This window comes from Phascolarctos cinereus, unplaced genomic scaffold (assembly GCF_003287225.1).
Source record: "Phascolarctos cinereus isolate Bilbo 61053 unplaced genomic scaffold, phaCin_HiC Scaffold_4;HRSCAF=312, whole genome shotgun sequence".
Lineage (NCBI taxonomy): Eukaryota > Metazoa > Chordata > Mammalia > Diprotodontia > Phascolarctidae > Phascolarctos > Phascolarctos cinereus.
Window position 1 is genome coordinate 690,329,976 of NW_027555847.1, and position 23,516 is coordinate 690,353,491.

The 23,516-nt window shown below is 39.9% G+C and overlaps 1 protein-coding gene across 1 annotated transcript in view; it reads left to right on the forward strand.

Moving 5' to 3' along the window:
* Positions 1 to 23,516, forward strand: part of TMEM132D (transmembrane protein 132D) — a 940,028-nt gene that overhangs the window by 615,404 nt on the left and 301,108 nt on the right. Inside the window, exon 4 of the mRNA XM_021004381.2 lies at positions 15,923 to 16,106. Within this exon, the coding sequence (XP_020860040.1) occupies positions 15,923 to 16,106 (184 nt within the window). The remainder of the gene's footprint in view (positions 1 to 15,922; positions 16,107 to 23,516) is intronic.

Genomic DNA, 23,516 nt, shown 5'->3' on the forward strand with positions numbered 1-23,516 from the left:
GACTTTGAGAGCTGGAAGGCTACAGCACAATTATGTATCGACCACAGAATATATCAAGTTATCTTTTTTTTTTTTTGCTGTTGTTACTTGTAGGTTAAAGAGTTAAGCCCAAAGCAACAGAAACTCTTCTTAATATTGGAAATCAAATGGATGTGTATGTAGTTTTGTCTTTTTCACAAAGCAATAAAATGTTGGTACCTAGAACAGCCTCCATTGGTTAGGTCAGATAAAAGTTAAGAAAATCATTATTCTGTTGTTATTTCCATTTGCTGATAATCTTGCTGGTATTTCCAAATGATTGTAGAAAGGTTTTTTTTTTTTTTCTGCCTGACCAATTGAAAACAACATTTATAAGAGATCACAGCTGGCTTCAGGGAAGATGCCAAGTATCTTAAACCCTTGGAACTGTATCTCAGATACAGAATTAGCCTGGTTCCATTCTTTTTGCAGATAAAAATTTCCAGTGAGGTGAAGGGATTTGGCTTGTCACACAGCAAGGAAGTGCTGGAGCTAAGATGAAAACTTATTGCCAGCTTCAAGTCCAGTGAAGCTCCTTTTACCCAAGTTTCACATAATCTCCTAGTTGAAAGAGAGGTTGGAGGCCATCTAATCCAATCCCTCCCCAAATAAGGCTGCCCTCCCATACAATATCCATGACAAGTAGTCATCCAGTCTCTGCTTAAAGCCCTCTAATGAGGGATAAGGGAGGGGTGTGAGGAAGAGTACTTTCATTGATGGCCCATTCCACTTTGGGATACCTCTGACTCTTAAGAAACATTTTCTCATATTGATCCTAAATTTGCCTCGGAAGCTTCAATCCCTATTCCTATTTCTGCCCTCAGGCCAAATAGTCAGTCAACACAGATTTATGTTATTCAGTCATGTCTGACTCTTTGTGGCCCCATTTGGGGTTTTCTTGGCAAAGATACTGGAGTGGCTTGCCATTTCCTTCTCCAGCCCATTTTACAAATGAGGAAACTGAGGCAAATAGATTCACACAGCTAGTAAGTGTCTGAGGCTGGATTTGAACTCAGGTATTCCTGACCCTAGGGCCAGTGCTTTATCCACTGTGCTACTTAGGTGCCACCTAGTGGATGTGCTAGAGATAATCTCAGAGAGAAAGCACTAGCTTAATCTGTCCTTGGGGCTGAAGTCTTCCATTACTCGAGATCAGCCATGTAACCTCCTTAAAACTGTTTCATTTTTTTTTTTATTCCTGATGCCTAAGCACATAGCAGGTGCTTAATAAATACTGATTGATTGACTGATCATATCCTTGCCTTCTCTTCCCTTTTCCCAGGCTAACCTTTAGTTCTTTCAACTAATTTGGATATATCCTGATCTCCAGGCTCATCCCTATCAGTTGGCTTCTTCTGGACACTCTTCTCTGTGTGTTTGCTTTGTTTTTGGACTGCTTGTGTTCTGTGTATCTGTTGTGAGTTCAGGGTTACACACTCCTATCATTTAACTACATGACTACTGGGTATAGCAATTAAGGTCCAAGCTAACCCCTAGCTTCATGGTTTTGGAGAAAAATTATCCTTCTGCCATAAACCTTTGGTCTAAGTTCCTTCCAGTATTACTGAAGCTTTCTTCTCAAGCTTTCTTGTTTTTAACTTGTCTGTCTAGGATATCCTCCTGCAATCTCCCTTGCACAGGGAATGACTTAATGAGATGTTTAATTTAAAAGGGCACTTAGGAGATAGTACAAAGGTACCAAAAATCATCTAAAATGGCATTTGGGTAGACACCAATAATAAAAACAGAATAAAAAGAATGTGACTGGCCTTTTAGCACAGATGGAAAGTAAGGATTCACATGGCTAGTTCCTAATGCCTAAGAGAGATGCACCAGTGATCAAAGGATATAGAACTGGAAGGTAAATTAGAAACCATTGAGTTAGCCTCCTCCTATTCCCCCAATTTTTGCAGTTGAAGAAATGAAGGCTCAGAGAGAGGTGAAATGATTTTCTGAAGTCATTATAAAAAGGAAGCTGAAATATGTTTCATAAATGCCAAGGTCATTACTGTCTGAATAAACATTCAAAGACAATATTACCCCTTTCTCCCTTTTGAGAACTTAGACCTAGAAAAGATCACTAATTCAACAATCTCATTTTCCAGTTGAGGAAATAAGGTCCAGAAGATGACTTGTCCAAGGTTATACAAATAGTAAATTATGAAGCTGGAATTTGGGTCCAAGTCCTCTAATTTGATATCTAGTACTTTCTAATTTATCAGGAGGATCTACGTGGTGTGTTAATTCTCCTCTCTCCACCAGCTCCACCAACTTGTCCTTTGGGCTGCATTTGAAACTTTAAACCAGATTCTGTAGCATCCCAGGTACCAATTTATGTGGGTAACGACCACAGCAGGGATGTTCACTATCTCAGAGGCTGCACAATTTGAGTGTTTTAGGAAGACATTTCAACAGGAAGAAATATCTGGAGGGAAACATCTCTCCTTACCTAAAAGTGACTATGTTTATGAATATATCCTCACGTGAAGATGAGCAGCTTGGCTCTAAAAGCACTATTTTACATTTGTATTTGGCAACTTGTCTTTTTTCCCTTGGGGAACATTTTTCGAGAGAGTTGTTCAGGGAGTTCAAAGTCATTTCCTTTTCAAGGAGCAGTTTTGCCTCCTTTCTCTCCCTGTTCCTTCTTACCAATAGAATACTCAGTATCTATTTCTCACATGCATCTCAATTGCATATTTACCTTTGCCTGCTTCCTGTCTTCTACCTAACTTAATCGTATAATGGCCAATGGAGTTATTTCAATGCACATTTATCATATGATTTCTGTGTACAGTGCACTGTGTGTTTCACTATGCAGGATAGGGGGATACAAAGTTTAGCTGACGTGTTTCTTGCATATTTAGCTAAGATGTATTTCTTCACACACATTGCAGTCCAAAAAGAATAGCAGAGGTGGGTTGCATAATGGATAGGTTAACTAGATTCGGAGTCAGGGATATGTGGTTTTAAATGTTGCCTTGACATTTCCCTTCCATGTCACTCTGGGTAAATCATCATATCACAGGATCATAATTTTAGAGCTGGAATAAAATTTAGAGGCCATGAAGTACAAGCCCATCACTTTACAGAGGAAAACAGAGAGACGTAGTAACTTATCCAACATCACACAGATACTGTAGTGTCTGAGGTGGAATCTGAACCCAAATTTTCCTGGCTCCAAGTTCAGTGCCATATCTACTATATCACACGCCATTTTTCTGGGCTTCAGTTTTCTCACCTCTAAAGTGGGGATAATAGTCCCCATGGTGCCTAACTCACAGGGTTGTTGTTGATACCAAATATTGTTACCTTTATCCTATTGGTGAGTTTCTGCTTGTGCTTCCTTTTGTGGAAAGGCTGAGAATAGTCTGCCTTCATTCTCCTCCCCATGCTATCCTTGACTTTCTAGACTTCAAAACCATGCCTTTTCTGTGTTGAGTTGTTTCAGTTGTGTCTGACTCTTCATGACCCCATATGGGGTTTTCTTGGCAGGGATAGTGGAGAGGTTTGCCTTTTCATTCTCTGGCTCATTTTACAGATAGGGAAACTGAGGCAAAGAAGGGTAAGTGATTTGCCCCAAATCACACAGCTACTAAGAGTCTGAGGCTGGATTTGAACTCAGATCTTTCTGACTCTAGATCCTGTCCTTCATCTACTACACCAACTGGCTAGCTCATCCTAGAATTTCCCTCAGAGCTTAGAGTCTCCTTGCCCTGAAACAGTCTACCACCGTCAACAGCCTGCTCATTCCCCTGTCTTCCTTCTAAAACCTCCATTTTGTTGAAGGGCCCAGGCCAGCTGTCTTCATTCTCCTCCTAGCCTTGTTCCAGATTTTCTGGACTTTAAAACCATGCCTTCTAGTCAGGCATTTTCCTCCCCCTCCTTCATTCTTGTTTTCAACTTCTTTCTCTTTATTGTCTTCCCCCAATAGAATATAAGCTCTTTGGAAGCCAGGATTGCCTCCCTCCACCCTCACTCCATCCCTTATATCTATATACTCAGTGCTTAACACAGTGCCTGACACATAGTAAGGACTTAATGAATATTAGTTTACTTCCTTCCCTCAGATAAGATAATTGTGTAAAGCACATTTCAAATGACAAAGTACTCTGTAAACACCAGCCATTATTATAGCTGTTTATTATGTGATGCAATGGAAAGAACCCTAGATTTCAAGCCAGAGGATCATGGCATCATAGACTTAGAGCTAGGAGGATTCTTATAGGTCCTTGAGTCCAACAGCTTGGGTTTATGTATAAGAAAACTGAGGCTAAAGGAGATTAAATACATGGCCAAATGTCATAGAGGTAATGAGTAACAGAACTGGTATGCAAAACAAAATCCCTGACTTAAAACCTATCCATTTTTTTCTCTCAACTTTAATTCAGGTCTGGGCTCATCTACTTTCCTAAGTGATTTTTGAGTCAATTACTTCATTGCTCTACACCTCAGTTTCCTCATCTATAAATTGAGTGTGTTGTATCAGAGGGGCAGAGATGACAAAAGAGGATAATGACAAATGTTAGAAAGGCTGCAGGAAAACAGACACACTTGTACATTGTTGGTGGAGCTGAGTTGGACAAGCATTCTGGAAAACAGTTTAGAAATATGCTCCCAAATTAAACTGTCATATTCTGACCCAACTATTCTACTACTAGTCCTAGACTCTAACGAGATGAAGGAAAGATGAAAAGGACTTATATGTATCAAAATATTTATAGCAGTTCTTTTCCTAGTAGCAAAAAAAAATAGAAATTAAGAGGGTACCCTCCTATTGGGAAATGGCTAAGCAAATTAATGGTGTGGATGTCATGGCATATTGTTGTGCCACGGGAAATAATAAAATAGCTAATTTCAGAAGAAATTGGGAAGATCTCTATGAATTGAGGCAAAGTGAAGCAAGCAGGAATAGGAAAACAATGCATAGGACAATAACAGCATCACAGAGCAAAAAACAACTTTGAAAGACTTTAGGACTCTGATGGATGCAACAGTAACCCATGCATGCAGAACAATGAAGATGAAACATGCCACTCACTCCTCCCAGAGAGATAATGAATTTGCATGATGAATGAGACAGATATTTCTGAGCAAGGCCAATCTGGGAATTTGTTTTACTTGACTATGTATGTATATGGTGAGGGCTGCATTTTTCATTGTTGTTGCTAAATTGGTGAGGGGAGAAGACAGTGGGAGGGACAGATTATAACACATATAAAATAAATGACTAAATCAATTTTAAGATAAATTGAGCAGGTTGGACCAGATGGACTCTTCTCTTCCAGGTCTAGGCGTGTGATTCTACCACCTTCAGACAACGTTGCCAATATTTTCCAAAACCAGCTAAGAGCTACCCTCCACAGTCTTCTCACTTTCCCCCTTAAGCTGCTTTAGACCTTTTGGTTAGCTTATCAGAGGATTGAAATCTAGATCTGGAAGGGACTCCAAGGCCGTGTAGTCTAACATTCTTATTTTATAGATACGGAAACTGAAGCTTGGAAAGCTTCAATGATTTCCCTAAGGTCATATAGGTAGTAAGTGTCAGAGGTAGGATTTGAACTCAGGTCCTCAGACTCCAGAACTAGAGCTCTTTCCCCTGTACCATGTTATTTATTTTCCCTCGGATGTCTGCTCTTGACGTTCTCTTGTTCAGATTTTAGCTTTATCCACATTTTTGGAAGTAGTGGTAGATATACTATAAATGGAGCCCTAGGCACCAGACCTAGCTAAAAGGGCCCCTTGATATTAGACCCCCTCCAGGATGTAAAAAGAAGAAAATAAAGGACAAGAAAGGACAAATGCATGGATGATGATGGATCCAGCATAGTCATTAAGGGAATGGACAATTTTACTTCCTCATAAAAAAGTGTTCCTATGCTGAAAATGCTAATGAATAGGTTAAAAAAGAAGGGAAGGTCACCAGATACTTGACTCCTGTGATAATGTCTGTTTGATACATCCTCACTGGAAAATCCATTTGGGGTGGGGATCAGCAAACACCTGCCTTCTTTTGTGACAGATCTGGTAGCCCCCATTTCCCAAGGGGTTTGGCCATAGCTGTGAAGTTGAACACTTGAGTAAATTCAAATTTCATGGCCACCAATGCCTTCTGCTGCTACGGGAGTGTGGGCTAGATGCTGTACCTGGATCTAGAAGAAGGCCAGGGTCATGGTACCTGGAGGAACCAGGCTAAGCCAGCCTCACTGGATTATCATGTGCAAGATAAATCAGCCAGTGAACCAGGATTTTATAGGAGCTCGCTATGTGCCAGGTACTGAACGAAGTAAGCACAAAGAAAAGCCAAAAGGCACTGAAAGTCCCTGCCCTCAAGGGGCTCGCATCTAATGAGGGAAAAAGAAACATATAAATAATTATGTGCAGAAGAGATGTTAGGCTTCTTCTTTTGGGTCTAGAATAGCAGAACTGAGAACAATGGGTAGAAGCTACAAAGGAGAAAATTAGGCTTGAAGTCAAGAAACTTTCCAACAATTAGAGCTTTCTGAAAGCAGAGTCACCTTGAAGGGGGGAGGGGAAGAAGGGAGAAGGTCTGCTTCCTTGCACATCTTGTTTCAAAAGCTGGATGTAGAGTCTTTGGGGAGTAGAGACTATTGTTTCAGGTATGTATTGGACCAGATGGCCTCTGATTTCCCTTCCAAGTCTCAGATTTTAGACTCTGATTCTGTGATGCCATTTAGGCATGGTGAGATAATGAATAGGGTGCTAAATTTGCAATCGGGAAGACCTGAAATCACATTCTGCCTCTATCACTGCCTGCCCTGCTGATCCACCCATCTGTCCTGATAATAAAACCCAAGGACCACTTGGCCTTCTCATCCATCATGTAACCAAGCTTTCTTATTTGAATTGTCTCACCTAATTTAATAAGAGCTCCCTGAAGGCAGGGATTACTTTGCTTTTCTATTTGTATCCCCAGTTCTTGATACATAGAAAGCACTTAATATTTTAAAATTTTAATTTAATTTCATTTTTAACTTATGGAATAAAACAAGCATTTCCATAACATAGTACAATAAAAAAGATTGTGCATGAAACTGCAAATCTACTATGCACAACTTGCTATTCCTTTCAAATATACAAAATTATCATATAAATTTCTTTTTTCCTTCTTCCCTTATCCCTTTCCCCTCAAGGTAGGGATGGCTACCATTAGACACAAAGTGGTTAAAATTCATTCAGTCAGTCACTATCCATTCATTCAGTCACAGTTGTATGACTTGGGCAAGTTATTTCACTTCAGCAAGTAAGTGAGCCTCAGTCTCCTTGTCTGTAAGACAAGGATACTAACACCTGCAGAACCTACCTCATGAGTTGCTGCAGGATCTCGGAGGCCAGAATAATGTTTCCAAAGCACTTTGGAAAGTTGAAAGTGTTTATTATCTCTCACTGTTTATTATCATTATTATTATTATTATTATTATTATTATTATTATTATTATTATTATTATTATTATTATTATGCCCATAAGGCATCATACTGGCTCCTCAGCAGCCAGGATCTCTCAAGCGGTATTTGCTAATTGCTTTATCTGCCCTTTTTCACTGAACAATTTTCATGCCCAAAGTTAAACTTAAGTTACCAGCCTGACCTTTTAGAAAAGTGCTCTAAGTGTTTGGAATGTGGCTTGGGATATTTACCAAAGGCAGAACCATTAAGAGTCTTGGCTTGCCTGTTTGGATTTTTCTTTCTTTTTTCGGTTTACTTCTGAGAGGCTACTTCACCATTCACATTTGTAAGTTCTATTAGGGAAATATCCCTTTTGGAACAATATGTCACCAGCTCACTCTAGGATGCCCAAGTCTCCCATTAAGGTCTGGTTTAAGGGATATTTTATATCTATATCTATCTATATCTATCTATATAGATAGATATAGATATATATATATATATACATATATATATATATCTATATCTATCTATATAGATAGATATAGATATATATATGTATATATATATATATATATTTAATAGCATGTCAAAAGAATTTTAACATTTGATTTAAAAATTTTGAGTTCCAAATTCTCTCATTCCCTCCCCCTTGAGATTCCAAGCAATTTGGTATAGATTATATATATGCAGTCATGCAAAATATATTTCTGTGTTAACCATGTTGCAAAAAAAAAGACCCCCCCCAAAAAAAAAACCAACAACCATAAAAATAAAATTTTGAAAAGTATACTTCAATCTGTGTTCAGACTCCATCAGTTCTTTCTCTGGAGGTAAAGAGCCTTTTTATCTTAAGTCCTTCAGAATTGTCTGGGATCATTTTATTGCTGAGTCATTCATAGCTCATCATAATAGCTAAGTCATCCACAGTTGATCATCATACCATATTATCACTATTTCTGCATACAATATTTTCCTGGTTCTGCTCATTTCACATTGTATCAGTTCATGTAAGTCTTCCCAGGTTTTTCTGAGAGCATCCTGTTCATCATTTCTTATAGCCTGTATTCCATTGCAGTCATAGACTACAACTTGTGGTCATTCCCCAATTGATGGGCATTTTAAGGGATATTTTCCATTAGCTTCTGTAATGTAGGAGTTGTGGATTTAAAGATGTAGAGATGGAAAGATCAAGAGAGTTCATCTAGTCTGACTGGGTCATTTTGCAATTGAGAAAACTGAGGGGTCAGAAAACCTAAGGAATTTATCCTACTTCACACCAATAGTGAGTTTGAGAGACAGAATTTGCACTCAGGAACTCTGACTGACACTCAGGAGTTCTTCCTTCCACTGCCTCATGCTACCTCCCATTTTGCTTCCTGATTCAGTCATTTATCAAGAGTTGGGGACAAAAAAAAAAAAAAAAAAGAAAACGAGGCTCACCTATACACACTCATAGCCAGACTTCTAAATCTCCCAGCCCACCCAAATGGAAGCAGTGTTTGCCTCTCCCCTCTTCCACACACTGGCCCCTTGGGCTATAAATGGAGATTCATTGACTGGGATAAGCTCCTTGAGGGCAGAATTCGCTTTGTTTTAGCCTTTATATTCGAAGGCCTAACACAGTGCTTTGCATATACAAAGGACTAAATAAAAATGTTTGTTGAATTGTTGCAAAAGTTCACCATTTTCCTTTTCACTTTTCCCTTTGAACTAAGATGATAGAATGGGAATTCTTTGAAGGTATGGGTTGTTTCTTTGATCTTTTTATTCCCACCCATCCAGCACAGTGCCTGGCCCATACTGAGCTCTGAGTAGATATTCCTTCAGTGATATGGAATGAGACACAACTGAACAGCATTTTTTTTTCTTCCTTGGAGATGTCCTTGGTGTTTCCTGAACCAGATTTCCTAAGGGAAAATTAAAAAGCTGTGAATATGTAACACAGCTCAGACAGTGTCAAAAATAAACCACTGTATCAACAAAGTGCTTCTGGGCTTTTAGTCCTGGAATATCTAAAGAAACACTCATATCTTGGTCACCTGTGCTTACAAAACTTTCTGTGGCTCCCTATTGCCTTTAGGATAAAGTCAACCTCCTTAGCCTGACATTTAAAGCTTCCAGGAGTATGACTCCAACCTACCTTTCCAGGCTTATGTTATATGACTACGCTTCTTCCCTTCTGGCTTCCAGCCTAACTAGAAATGTTCCCTAAACTTTACATCCCATTTCTACTCCCTTTGCATTATTCACACAAAATAATATTTTCTATCCATTCACTGATCCCTCCCCACTTAGGAACACACTGTCTCATCTCTACCTTTCAGAATTCTTGCCTTCCTTCAAGACAAGTCTTCTCTCTGAAAAGCCTTCCCTAAACAAACCTTGTACTAATCTCTCTCTGACTCGCGCTCTCCCTCTCTTCATGTTGCCTCATTTTCTATCTGTCTGTGGCAATGGTGCATTCCCCTAGTGGAATGTAAGCTTCTTAAAAGCAGGACTCTTTTTCCTTCTTTACCCTTGTACCCCTGAAGCTTGGCAAAGTACTTTGCACTTGGAAAGCACTTAATACATAAGGATAGCAATGTGTTAGAGTCTAATGAATGCTGCCTATGCCATCAGAGGACTTGGATTCAAACTTTACCTCTGATACTGCTTGGGTTGTTGTTTAGTCATTTCAGTCTTTATGACCCCATTTGGGGTTTTCTTGGCAAAGATTCTGGAGCGGTTCACCATTTCCTTCTATAGCTCATTGTATAGATGAGGAAACTGAGGCAAACAGGGTTAAGTGACTTGCCAAGCATCACACAGCTAGTAAGTATCTGAGGATGGATTTGAAGTCAGGTGTTCCTGACTCCAGACCTGGTTCTCTATCCACTGTACCACCAAGCTTCCCCACTACTTGGGTAGCCTTAGGAAAATCACTTTACCTAGGACTCAGTTCCTTCATCTTTAAGACTAGACAGCTGAAATGGATGCCCTCTGAGGTGTCTTCCAGCTCTAGATCTTTGAATAAAATAGAATGGAATTGAATTGATGGTAGAAGAAAATCTAGTAGCTCCTTGCCTTCCATGTGGTATAGTATCAATCAATTAATCAATCAGCACTTATCAAATACCGATATGTTCCAGGAAATACAAAGAGATACAAAGATGGGAGTCAGTTTCTGCCCTCAAGGTACTTACAATCCATATAAGTATGACAATGTATATATGCCCATATGCCCACGTATATGACAATGCCCATATATAGGTACATACAAAATAGATTCAAAGAGATTTTGCTCGCTATAGTAGCATTTCTTCATCTCATTTTTCATCTGTCTGCCCTACCTTAGGACCTCTCTGACTGATTTCTCCACCATGCCCTGGGAGTTGGGTACCTTCCCCGGTCTCCACTACCTCCCAGTTTTTCAGCTTCCTTTTGAGTTTTGTCTTCCCCAAAGAGATTGTAAGCTCCTTGAGGGCAGGGACTTTGTTTTTATTGGTATCCTCAGCATTTAGCACAATGCCTGCCATATAACATCCACTTAAAAGGTTTATTGACTATTGGACTATATAATAAACCTAGAAAGACAGGACAGAGTCAGGTTACAAAATACTTTAAATGCTCAACAGTCGAATGTATACTTGCCCAAACATGTGACAGGCAGACACTAGGATTTGATGACTAAGGCTATGTACGACGCAGTGAGTTCTGTCTTTTGGGAAAATAACTTTGGCAGTTGAGTAGAAGATGGATTGAAGATGGAGAAGGGACTTGAGAAGGTGAGATCAATTAAGAGAGGACTGTAATTATATGGGTGAGAGGTAATGAGAACATGACCTGGGCTGATACATGTGTAGCTGAACAGAATATTATGGAAATACAACAGCTTAGATTTGTGGACTGAGTGACAGATGAGTTGTGGATGACAGAAAGGTTGAAAATCTGGGTGCCTGGGTGTAAGTAGTACCCTCCATAGTCACAGGGAAGTTGGGAATTGGGTTGATTTGGTGGCAGGTGAAAATAATAAGTTCTCATTGGCACATGTTAAGTTTGGGAATCTACAGGACATCCAATTGAAAATGTCTAATGAAAGGCTAGCTACACGAGAGCTCAGGAAAGAGACTAGAGTTAGCAGAGTTTTGGGCAGCTAAATCATGCAGGTGGCCAAATAGCTGAACTTGGATTAGGGAAGACCTGAGTAACCCAGAGTCTTATTAGTTGTGTGACCTTGAGAAAGTCACTCTGTCTGACTCAATTTTTCTATATGTAAAATGGAGGTAATGATAGCCCTTACTTCCCAGGGTTAGTGTGAGGATCAGATGAGATAATGCACACAGCTCTTTGCAAGCCTTAAAACACTTTGTAAATGCTAGTTGTTATTAACAGGAACAATAGGGTTAATAGAAAATGGCTCTTTTTCTGGGCCTCAGTTTACCTATCATTAAAATAAGTGACTTAAACTAGATGATCTCCAAGCTTCTTCCTAGTAGTAATATTTTGTGATTCCATTATTACTCTGTAACAAGTCTGGATTGCTCCATTTCTTCGAACTTTCAAGTTCACCACTTTTTTTTTTAACCTCTAAACGTGACTAATAGACTTTATAGAGTACTCTGGCATACACTTCTGTGCTTTACCTGAGGCTGGGGTGTGACTTGGTGAGAATGGAAATGGGGGTGGGATTGATGAAGCTAAACACTGAAAAGGTCATGAGGAGACTTTACAGAGCCAGCAACCATACATAGACAGAATGAGGTTCATCAGAGACCCCAGCATGCATCAGTGCAGTCAGAAACAAAAAAAGTGAATTAACTCCTGGGAACAGCAGAGTGCTTTGCAACCTCACCAGACATCAGGGTACCTTTCTAAAATGCTAAAATTCACAGCTGAGCTTGTCCAGAAATGCCTCCCTGCTCCAGTCAGCATGGAAGTGAATGTTTTCATTTCAAGTTCTAAGACCAGGTTCAGTCACCTTCAAAGACAAGCAGTCCTCAGATGGTCCCTCACAAAACACAGCATAAAAATAGAGCTTTTCTATAATGGGGCTACCTGAAAGCATTACTTCTGGGACCAATAAAAGTTTCACAGTTGGCAGAATAGTTCACTAAGTGAGGGCAGTGATGCTACGGGGGGAAAATGAAACCAATTCATATTTTGGGGAGAGGGAATGTTGGATAGTAGAGAGAGAAGGTTAGGAAGCACTGAATTAAAGTTCCACCTATGAAATATAAATAACTGTGTGACCCTGGACAAGTCACTTAACTTACCTCAGCCTCAGTTTCCTCATCTATAACATGGAGATAATAATAGAACTTACTTCACAGGATTGTTGTGAGGCTAATAATATATGTAAAATATTTTTCAAACTTAAAAATACATGTAAATTTTAGTTACTACTTAACCCCTCTGAGTTAAGTGTCTGAGACTATTATTTGCAGAATGTTGTTGATCTGTATTTGTAGAGGAGAATTACCCAGAGAATATTCCCCCACTCCAAAGAAGGTTGGCACCCTGAGACAAAGCCTTGATGGCTCAAACTTTGTTAAAGCTCAGTGAGATGCCACACCATTGAAGCCCCTCAGTGTATCTTTGACCCAGAAGCAATAAAAACAGTTTCAAGTGAACTATTACCCGTGTGTGGGAAATTTGTAGAAAAGTCTTTCTGCTTCCGTAATGTGATAACGAAGCTTTGCTCTGACTCTGTCACCCTAGGCCCAAACACTCTCAGATAACATCTCCAGGCAGTGGCTTTTAAAAGGCAGATTTACTGTATCTTAAACGGTGATTAAAAAAAAAACCTCCGCAGTGGGGGATTTGTTCAGAATCAAGCTTTTGGCACAAGGGCTGCTTATCAAAGAGCTGGATTTCTTTTCTCCTCGAGCCAAGAAGGAGGCCTGGATGGTCTGTCATCCCTTTGCTCTTTCTCCTCCAAAAGTTGGATACCTTGATTACTATCTTCCCTGGTCCATTGAAGACAGCCAGCACTACACAGACAATCTGTCATTGTGACTTTCCCTTTTTCTGGACATCAAACCTTCTGATCTCTGTCCGAGGGGGTTCTCATGGTTGAGCCTCTTTTACAAAAATAATCCTTGACTCTTGCATCTCACAATCTTCATCAACCCCAGAGATCTCTGAAGGCCTCTCTGCCTTGTCCCAGGGCCGTAGCTAGGAAAGCATCAAGATTTACAAGGGGCCAGCTGGGGCTGCTTAGATGGAGAAGCCTTTCAGCATCTTTGCTATATAGGATGAGGCCTGCCTGGCATTCTGAAAGTGCTGTAGTCCGACCTTCATGCTGGTGAAATACAGTATTAGAATCTTAATAGAATCACTTCAGAGGCATGAGTTGCATTAGCTATATGAGGTTTCCGTAAGAGCCACCCCACCTCCCAATCCCCCACCACTTCCCCAACTTCTGCTGGTTAATTCTCAGCTCCTTGGCCTTCATTTCCTCTTCAGGTTGTTATTATTCTCTTCCGGGGATTGCTGGCTCTCTTAGCTTTCTTTTATGTAGCCTTCCAGAGTCAGCAATGAACGTTTTCTAAAAGCTTGCTGAAGTGAGGGAGAAGTAGCCAATGGTGGGGACAAAAATAAGTGGTAGCAACACTTGTTGGAGGTGCTGTCCTTCTGGAACATCTGTTTCCAACATTAGGCTTTGGCCTGAGAGGCAGCTATGGTATAGTAGAGGGAAAACACAGGATTCAGGGAGTCAGATGGCCAGGGTGCACATCCCAGCTCCAGGACTTTCTAGTTGTAATGCTCTGTGATTCCGTTATTATCCTATGACCTGAGTCCTAGCTTTCCCCACTCCTAAACATTCCAAGCTTATCCTTTTATGTTAGCCTTTAAACATGGAGGGTAGACTTTGATATATGGGGCTTTAGCAACCACCCTTCTACTCTGCCTGAGGCTGGAGTATCCTAGCATGATGGGGGTGGGATTTCTTCCAAGAGAGAGGAGAATTAAAACCAAGGTGAAACTAAACATTGTAAAGGCCCTGAGGAGACTTTCTAGAGCCAGTAATTGTATACAAACAATATGAGGTTGATCAAAGACTCTAGCATAAATCAGTACAGATGTGAAAAAAGTGTGAATTAACCCTTGGGAGAGGCACCCATGGAGAATCAATGGATCATAGCATCCTTAATCCCAAATTAGAAGCAACCTCTGAAGCCATCATCTGGTATAGAGATTCTTAACCTTTTTTGTATCATAGACCCTTTTGGCATTGAGGTGAGGCTGATGGACCTTTTCTCAGACTAATGTTGAATGCATAAAATAAATACATATAATAGCAAAGGAAACTAAGTGTACTGAAATACAGTTACAAGATATTTTAAAAAATGATTGGTGCCAGATTAAGAATCCCTGATCTAATCTGGCCCACTTTTTTTAACCAGATGAGGAAGCAGAGGCTCAAAGAGTATGAATAAAATTGTTCAAGGATAATGGGACCATAGATCTAGAGTTAGAAGGGACCTCAAAGGCAATCTAGTCCAATGCTCTCATTTTACAGGTGCAGAAACGGAGACCTGGAAGGTCAAATCACTTGCCCAATGTCAGAAAGAAAATGTCTAAGGTGGTGGGTGGCACCTCAGCTGTACTATATAAGAAGCCAGGGATCCTTAGAGGTGGAGGTAAGAAAGCAGTGGGTTCCAAAGAGGAGAGAACACCTGTGCAAAGACACCAAGGAAGGAGACGTAATTCTGTGCAGCATGTGCTTTGGGAAAATTCACTTGGCTTATTTGTTTGTTTGTTAGCTAAGAGCTAACAGAACAGATTAACTAGAACTGTGTGCATAAAGGGTAATAATATGAAATAAATCTAGGAAGATAAGTGGGCATCTTTACATGCCATGGCAAAAATTTTGTATTTTGTCCTCGAGGCAGTAGTGAACCATTAAGGAATTTTGGGTAGAGGAGTAAAATGGACATTCCTGTGTTCTAGATTATTTTTTTTATCTGAATGATTTTTTTTTTCATTTGAATATAGATTATAGAAGGGAGATACTTGAACAGGGAAACTAATTAGGAAGTTATCACAACAGTCCAGATAAGGGGTGACTACTTGTTGTGAGGTAGTAGAAAGTGAGAGGATGTGAAGATGATGATTGGTGACTGATGCAAAATATTTTACAGAGGTGGAATTGACAAGAGTTGGCAACTATTTGAATGTGGGGGAAGGAAGGGAATAAGGAGAATGATCACACCTCCTTAGGATATGAAAAATGCACGTGCCCATTCTCAATCTTCATGAATATGAATTTTTACTGTTATTTCCTATGTTTGCCCTACTGCAAATGCTAGCTGTCAGGGAGACAATCTAACTAAGGATATAGAGAGCTTGGGCCGTGATCTCTTCATTAAGAGACTAAAGGTGCTTTGTTGATTTTATGGTTAATTCTCTTATTTGTATTTCACAAGAGGTGATTTTAACACAAACACACATGGACATGTCACTTATGCAAACCCTGATCATTCATCATGACTCTTCTTTTATCTTTCCCTCCAGTGCGGATGGTCAATCCAATGAAGTCATGCAGATCGATATAGAAATTGAAGAGCTGAGTGACCTACCAGCCACGCAGCTAGTCACATGGCAGGTTGAATACCCTGGAGAGACTACCTCGGACCTGGGGGTGTCTAAAATCTATGTGAGCCAGAAGGATTTGATTGGAGTCATCCCACTAGCCATGGTAAGGGTTTACCTGCAGAAAGGGAACTGGATTCTCAAAAACATAGGGTTCTTGGTATTGATTTCCTTGTGTTTCTGTTGTATCCCCAACATAGAATGGAAGCTCTTTGAGGATGGAGATGATTTACCAGTGTTGTTGGGGAAACACCTCAGCCTCCGTGAACCAAGGCTGTAAATATTCTGACCATCCTCTTTTTGAAAATAACTATTCCATCATGACTGTGCCCATGGCTTCCAAGCTTCCAATCTGTACTTAAGAATTATTAGTGATTTATAAAAGCATGTTTAAATCATCAAAGGAAAGGAAGGCAGAGGGACTACTTATTTTTCCCCCCCAGGGAGACTGTGTGTGGAGTTGGGAGTATATTTTCTATTCCTGAAAGAAATTTTTCTCCCAGTGGTTGGTTAGAGTACAAGATGGAGAGTTGATATAGTTGGCCTGGACTGAGCTCTTTCCCCCAGGGGGAGGAAGGAGGAGACACAGGTAGACAGCAATATCTAAAACAAGGATTCTTAACTGAGAGCCACAGACTTTAAAAAAGTTATATTTTTATATAATTGTTTTCCTTTGTAATCCTATATATTTTATTTTGTGCATTTAAAAATACTTTGAGAAGGAGGGGTCCATAGTCTTCTCTAGACTGGCAAAGAGTCTATGCCACATATGAAAAAAGTTTAAGAACCTATCATGCAGAAATCAAATGAGATAATATCTGCAAAGCACTTAGTAGAGTGCCTGGTATATAGTAGGTACTTTATAAATGTTGTTTCTTTCCCTAGAAAGACTGATATGTCTATAAGTGTACCAATAAACACACACACACACATACACACACACACACACACACACACACACACACACACACACATGATTCCATGTGGCAATATATTATTTGATCTGCTTCAAATAAGTTCATTCAAAGATTCCAGGGTTAGTGTACCCAAGACTGGTATGTTTGCAAAAGGCTCCAATTCCTATAAGGCCACATAGACCCAACCTTCCTTAGGTCACATTGATCAGCCTGTGGTTTTTGTATAGGCTTGAATTTCTGAGTTGTGGCTGCCTGTACAGCTTCCTTTCATGAGAACAGCACTGAGATCCAAGGGCGGTGGTAAGATGGAAGTGTGTGTCTGCTTATATCACTTATATGTATTGTAGTGGTGTCAAAATCAAATGGAAATGAGGCCCAGAAATCCATATGTGAGGATCCTTGAAGGCTACATATTGACTTAGTTTTAAAATGTACCTTATCTATGTATTGTTTTATTTTATTTATTTTGTTAAATATTTCCCAGTTACATTTGAATCCAGTTTGGACAGCCCTCAGGAGTGGTGTGTCTGGCACCTCTGGCATAGTGGATAAAGAGCTGGACCTCAAGGCAGAAAGTTACTGTTGTTCAGTCATTCAGTTGTATCTGACTCTACGTGACCCCCTAGACCATAGCATGCCAACACTGTCCATGGGGTTTTCTTGGCAAAGATACTGGAGTGGTTGGTTTGCCATTTCCTTCTCCAGTGGATTGAGGCACACAGTTAAGTGACTTGCCCAGGGTCACACAGCTAGTAAGGGTCTGAGGTTGGACTTGAACTCAGGTTTTCCTGACTCCAGGACCAGCACTCTATCCAGGGAACCCTCTAGCTGCCCCACAAGTCAGAAAGACTAGGGTTCAAATCTTGCCTCTGATACTTACTAGTTATCTGGTTCTGGACAAATCAGTTAACTTTTTCTATCTCAGTTTTTTCATCTCTAAATGAGAGGTTGGGCTCAGTAACCTCTAAGGTCCCTACCATCACTAAATCTATGGTCTTATGATCCTTTGGCAATAAAATATGAAGTGCTGGAGATTAGAGATTATTGCTTTTCTGTCTCTGTATCCCAATATCTAGCATAGGGCCTGGCACATAGTAGGTACTTGAAAGCTGCTTATTGAATGTGAGTGGTTAGCAATGGTTTCTATGCTGTCAACAAACTAAATAGATTAGATATGGTTATTACTGTCTATGTATTCCTTGAAATCTACAATTGGACTAGTACAGAGCCCACCTATAGATCTTTCACTCATTCTCTCCAACTTTTCTTTCATCTTAAGTCTACATTAATTAGCAACCTCTAGCACATTGTTTATTTAAATAGGTCTCTAACTTCCATGTTGTAGTGAACTCCCCTTAAGAAAACTCCTAGCCATGCAGATCAATACCTGTTTTGCACCTTAGTCATGTTAGAGAATGTCTCAAGGACACTGAGAGGTTGAGAGACTTACCTAGGGTCACATAGCTACCAGGTGTCAGAAGCAGTGCTACATGGACCCAGGCCTTTCTGACTCCAAGGGCCATTCTCTATTCAGTGCATCACAGCTTCTGTTTGTTGATTGAATGACTGAATGATTAGTAGACTGAAAGATATCCCATGTTAGCAGACTCACAGATACCCCACATAGCTCTTGCGCTCTCTCTCTCTCTCTCTCTCTCTCTCTCTCTCTCTCTCTCTCTCTCTCTCTCTCTCTCTCTCTCTCTCTCTCTCTTTCTCTCTCTCTCTCCATGTCTCTCCAGAGTCCCATGCAGAGAGAAGAAAATGACAGAAAAACAAATAAGCTATGTGAATTTCCCCAAAGAAGATGATAGGGCATGCTGGATTTTCACCTACATACAGTATCTCATGCTGTTTCCTGTCACAAAATTACCTTATTGTCAGAAGTGAATCATGAGTTGACCTATCTGGTGAATGGCTGCTATCTCCTCCCAGACCATCTATTAGAAAATATTGGCATGTGCTCTTATGAAGTGCTGAAAGAAAACCCAAAATCAATCTTCCAATAAAAAAGGACCATGGACAGTTGCCTAGTGACAGCAAGTTAGTCATTAAGCCATTCATTACAGCAGGTAAGGGTGTGGTCATATGCTTTGAAACAGCAGCAAAGTGATGAGGGCTGGCTGCTGTTAACTAGCTTACTTTCAAAGCCACCACTTTTTCCCCTGGTGCATCCTTCCCTCTACCTAGGACTAGACTGTTTCTCCTTTCAGGCTATTACTGTTTCCATTACAGGGGAAGACAAGGCCATTTATCTTGAATAGGTAATTATTTGAATTTGCTCTTCTTCAGCCCCTTTGTTCTGATGAGTTTTAGGACTGTTTCCTGGCAGTCTCTCTGCTTTGGCTGGGGGGGGGGGGTCACATCCCCACTTTGTTCTTTGCCTCCAGGTGTTCCTCTCAATCGCAGCAATCTCAGAATCTCAGAGTGAGAAGGGACTCAGAGGCCCTCAGTCCAACTGATGCCAGAATAAGAATCCTTCCTACAACCCTACACCCCACCAGCAAACAATTATCCAGCCATTGCTCAAAACCCCTGGTGAGGGCAGACCCACTACCTCCTGAGGCAGCTCAATTCCACTTTTACGTAGTTCTAATTACTAGGAAGTTTTCTTCCTGACTTTAAGTGGAAATCTGCCTCTGTGCAACTCCTACTAATTATGCCTAGTTCTACACTAGGGAGACCAAGCAGAACAAGTCTATTCCCTATTGCACTGCAATTCACCTAGTACATACATTAAGTGCATACTGTATACTACATGCTGGAAGCATACATATAGTCTTCCAAAACTAAGTCACCTTTATCAAGTCATAGCTCTCTGTACCTTGACTGGGCAGCATGTTTATCATGGGAAAAATGCTGAATTTGGAGGTGGGAGAAACACTGGTTCAAACTCCATCTCTTGGCAAGATGCTATAGTGGGAAAAAAAATAATGGGCTTGGAATCAGAAGGGAGCATTTAAATAGATTTGTAGTTTAATGCACAATCATAATTTTTTTTATTCTACTATGTTATGGAAATGTTTGTTTTGTTTCTTAAGTTCAGAATAAAACAAATAAAATTTTAAAAATAAATACCTTAATATGAAAAAAAAAATGAGGCCTACTGTGTACGAGGCACTGTGCAAAGTATTTTACAAATATTATCTCATTTGATTCTCACAACAACCTGTGAGGTAAGTACTGTTATTATTCTTATTTTGTAGTTGAGGAAACTGAGGCAAATAGAATTTAATTGACTTGCCCAGGATCACACAGATAGCAGTATCTGAGGTAGGATTTGAACTCAGGTTTTCCTGACTCCAAAACAGTGATCCATCTACTCTACCACCTAGGTGCCTAGGTAACATCCAGGAGTTGCATTTAAATTTCTTCTCTGCTACTTACTGCCTATATGATCTTGGGTAAATCATTTAACCTCTCTTTCCTCATCGATGATATAAAATAAATAGGTTGAACTAGATGACCCCCAGAAATGTCATGCAGTTTCTTATCTATGAGCCTACAAATCTCTTTGAGTTTTATTTTCTTATCTGTGAAATGAAGATAATGATATGTATAGAGCTACTTCACAGAGTGGCTCCAAGGTGCAAATGAGACAATTTGTGACAATTGCTTTATTAAAAAACAAAACCAAAACAAAACAAAAAACATCAAAGTCCTATATCAATAGTAGCTGTCATTCTCATGTAAAAGTCTGTTTTTTTAGTATGTTCTAATTGTTTCATGAGTGTAAATCCTTTTCGTCAATAAAACTGAAAGCCCTGATAAAGTAATATCCCCACTTCTGTGTTCAGCTCTTGATAACACACTTTGGGGGAAGCTAAATGTCACAGTGGATAGAGGGCTAGGCTTGGAATCAAGAAGATTCATCTTCATGGGTTCAAATCTGGCCTCAGACACTAGTGGTGTGACCCAAGGCAGGTGATTAACCTATTCGCTTCATTTTCTCATGTAAAATGAGCTGGAGAAGCGAATGGCGAATCACCTCAGTATCTTTGCCAAGAAAACCCCAAAATGGGATCATAAAGAGTCAAACACAATTTAAATGACCCAACAGCAACAGAAAACCATATTTTGAGATGAGGAATGATAAGCTAAGAGAATGACCAGAAGAGGATAGCTAGGTTTATCATGTAATCTTTTTCTTTGTCTTTTATTCTCAAAGAGGACTATGACATCAGGAAGGTGGTGTCATGACTTGCAAGTGAATTGGATTTAAGTGAGGAAGGGCTGGGCAAAGTCACCAGCCTCACTTTCTCCTCTGGAACCATCTGGGTTCAGTGGCAAGATATAGACCAGAAAGACTGGAGATGCCCCGCAGGCCATCTTCTCCGTTTATCCTGGAGAAGAGAAGAGTAGGGGTGGTAGGGATATGATCATCATCTTCATGGTTCCTCATATGGAAGAGGGATGAGAATTGTCCTGCTTGACCCAAAGGAAAAACTAGGAATAGTAGGGACAAGTTACAGAGACACAGATGATTTAGATTCTGATGCCAAGAAAAAGCTTTCTAACAATTGGAGTTATGTTCAAGTAGAGTGAGCTACTTTTGTAGGTTGTGAGTTCCCCCTTGCTATAGGAACTAGGTGGCCATTGATATGGGATATTATAGAAGGTTTTCTTGTTCAAGTATAGGTAGACCTTTGACTAGATGGCCTCAGAGATCCCCTTCAGCTCTGAGATCCTGGGATTCTGGAGGACAGAGAATACTGGGTCATATTCTCTCCCACATCAGCTAATGCCTAACTCAGAACAAGACATTGTGTAGCTACCCAATTAATGAATATTCACATAACTTGAAATGGAATGAGGTAATTGCAAAGGGGACATTAGAAGATGAACTGGCAATATCATTTGCATAACAATTGCCTACATTCTAATTTTGAGATTTTCTCCTCATCATTGAAACTCACTATACCCCTTGGGAAATACAGAATTACAGAGCTGAAAGGTGGTCTCAGATGTGATCTAGTCCAGTCATGTAAAATAATATTATTAATAATTATAATATAATTATTATACAACATATATAATATTATTAATTGTATGATCAATATTACCATTATACTATAATCATTCATATTTGCTCTCATAATATTAATATTATTAATAGCTAGCATTCATTTAGTCCTTTCCATGCATTAGCTCATTTGATCCTCACAATACCCCTGCAAGGGAGGTTCTATAATTACCCCCATTTTATAGATGAGAAAATTGAGACAGAAAGAAATTAACTTGATCAGGGATACAGAGCTGGTAAGCATCTGAAGTAGGATTTAAGCCCAGTCTTCCTGACTCCTAGCCGAAGGCCCATCCATTCTCTACCTATAAAACAGCCTTAATAAGAAATCATCATTCTCCTTGAAGATCTCTATTTAGCAGGAACCCACTACCTACCACTTCACTTGCATGAAATTGTTTCTTTGTAGAAGCTCTTCCTTATATTCTATCTGAGCCAGCTGGTGACATAGTAGATAAAATGCTGGGCCTGGAGTCAGGAAGACTTAAGCTCAAATCCAGCTTCAGATACTTCCTAGCTGTGTGACCCTTGGGGAGTCACTTAACTTTTGTTTGCCTCAATTTCCTCAACTGTAAAGTAGGGATAATAATAACACCTACCATACAGGATTTTTGTGAGGAACAAATGAAATGACATGCATGATGCATTGCCTAAAACTCTCTCTGAATGTTAGTTATTATTTGGACTATCCCTATGCTTTCATTGGTATAATGAAGTGACTCTGTTCCCAATGAGGCAGCCAATAAGTACATATATTAAGTGTGTATTTTGTGTCAGGCACTATACTAAGTACTGGGGATGCAGAATGAGGCAAAAGACAGTCCCTGCCCTTGAAGAGCTCACAATCGAATGGATGAGACAATAAGAAAACAAATATGTACAAACTAATTTATATAGAGAATAAATAGGAAATTACTAACAAAGGGAAGGAGCTAGAATCAAGAAAGTTTAGGGAAGTCTTCCTATAGAAAATGGGTTTTTAGCTGAGACTTAAAGGAATTCAAGGAATCCAACAGGCAGATATTAGGAAGGAGAGCATTCCAGGTATGGGGGACAGCCAATGAAAATGGCAGGAGCTGAGAGATGGATTGTTCATGGAGAGGATAGGAAAACACTGGATTTTACTGAGTTTATTTGTGGGGAGGGGATGTTTGTGTGTGACATGGTTGGAACTGTTCTTTAGGGAAATGACTTCAGTGGCTGAATGGAAGATGAACTGTAGTGTAGAGAGACTGGAGGCAGGCAGTATACCCACAGGCTATTGCAATAGTCTGAGCATGAAGTAATGAAGGCCTGTACCAAAGTAAAAGCAGTATTAGAGGAGAGAAGGGAGGTAAATTTGAGAGGTGTTACAAAGGTAAAATCAGCATGCCTTGGTAACAGATTGGAGATGATGGGTGAAAGATAATGAGGAATCAGGATGACAGAAAGCTTGAGAGCCTGGACAAGTGGCAGGATGGTGGTACCCTAGAGAGTAATAGGTGATTTAGGATGGAGAAAAGTTTAGGGAGAAAGTTAAGGAGTTTAGCTTCAACAATGATGAGTTTAAGATCTCTACTGCACATCCAGTTCAAAATAC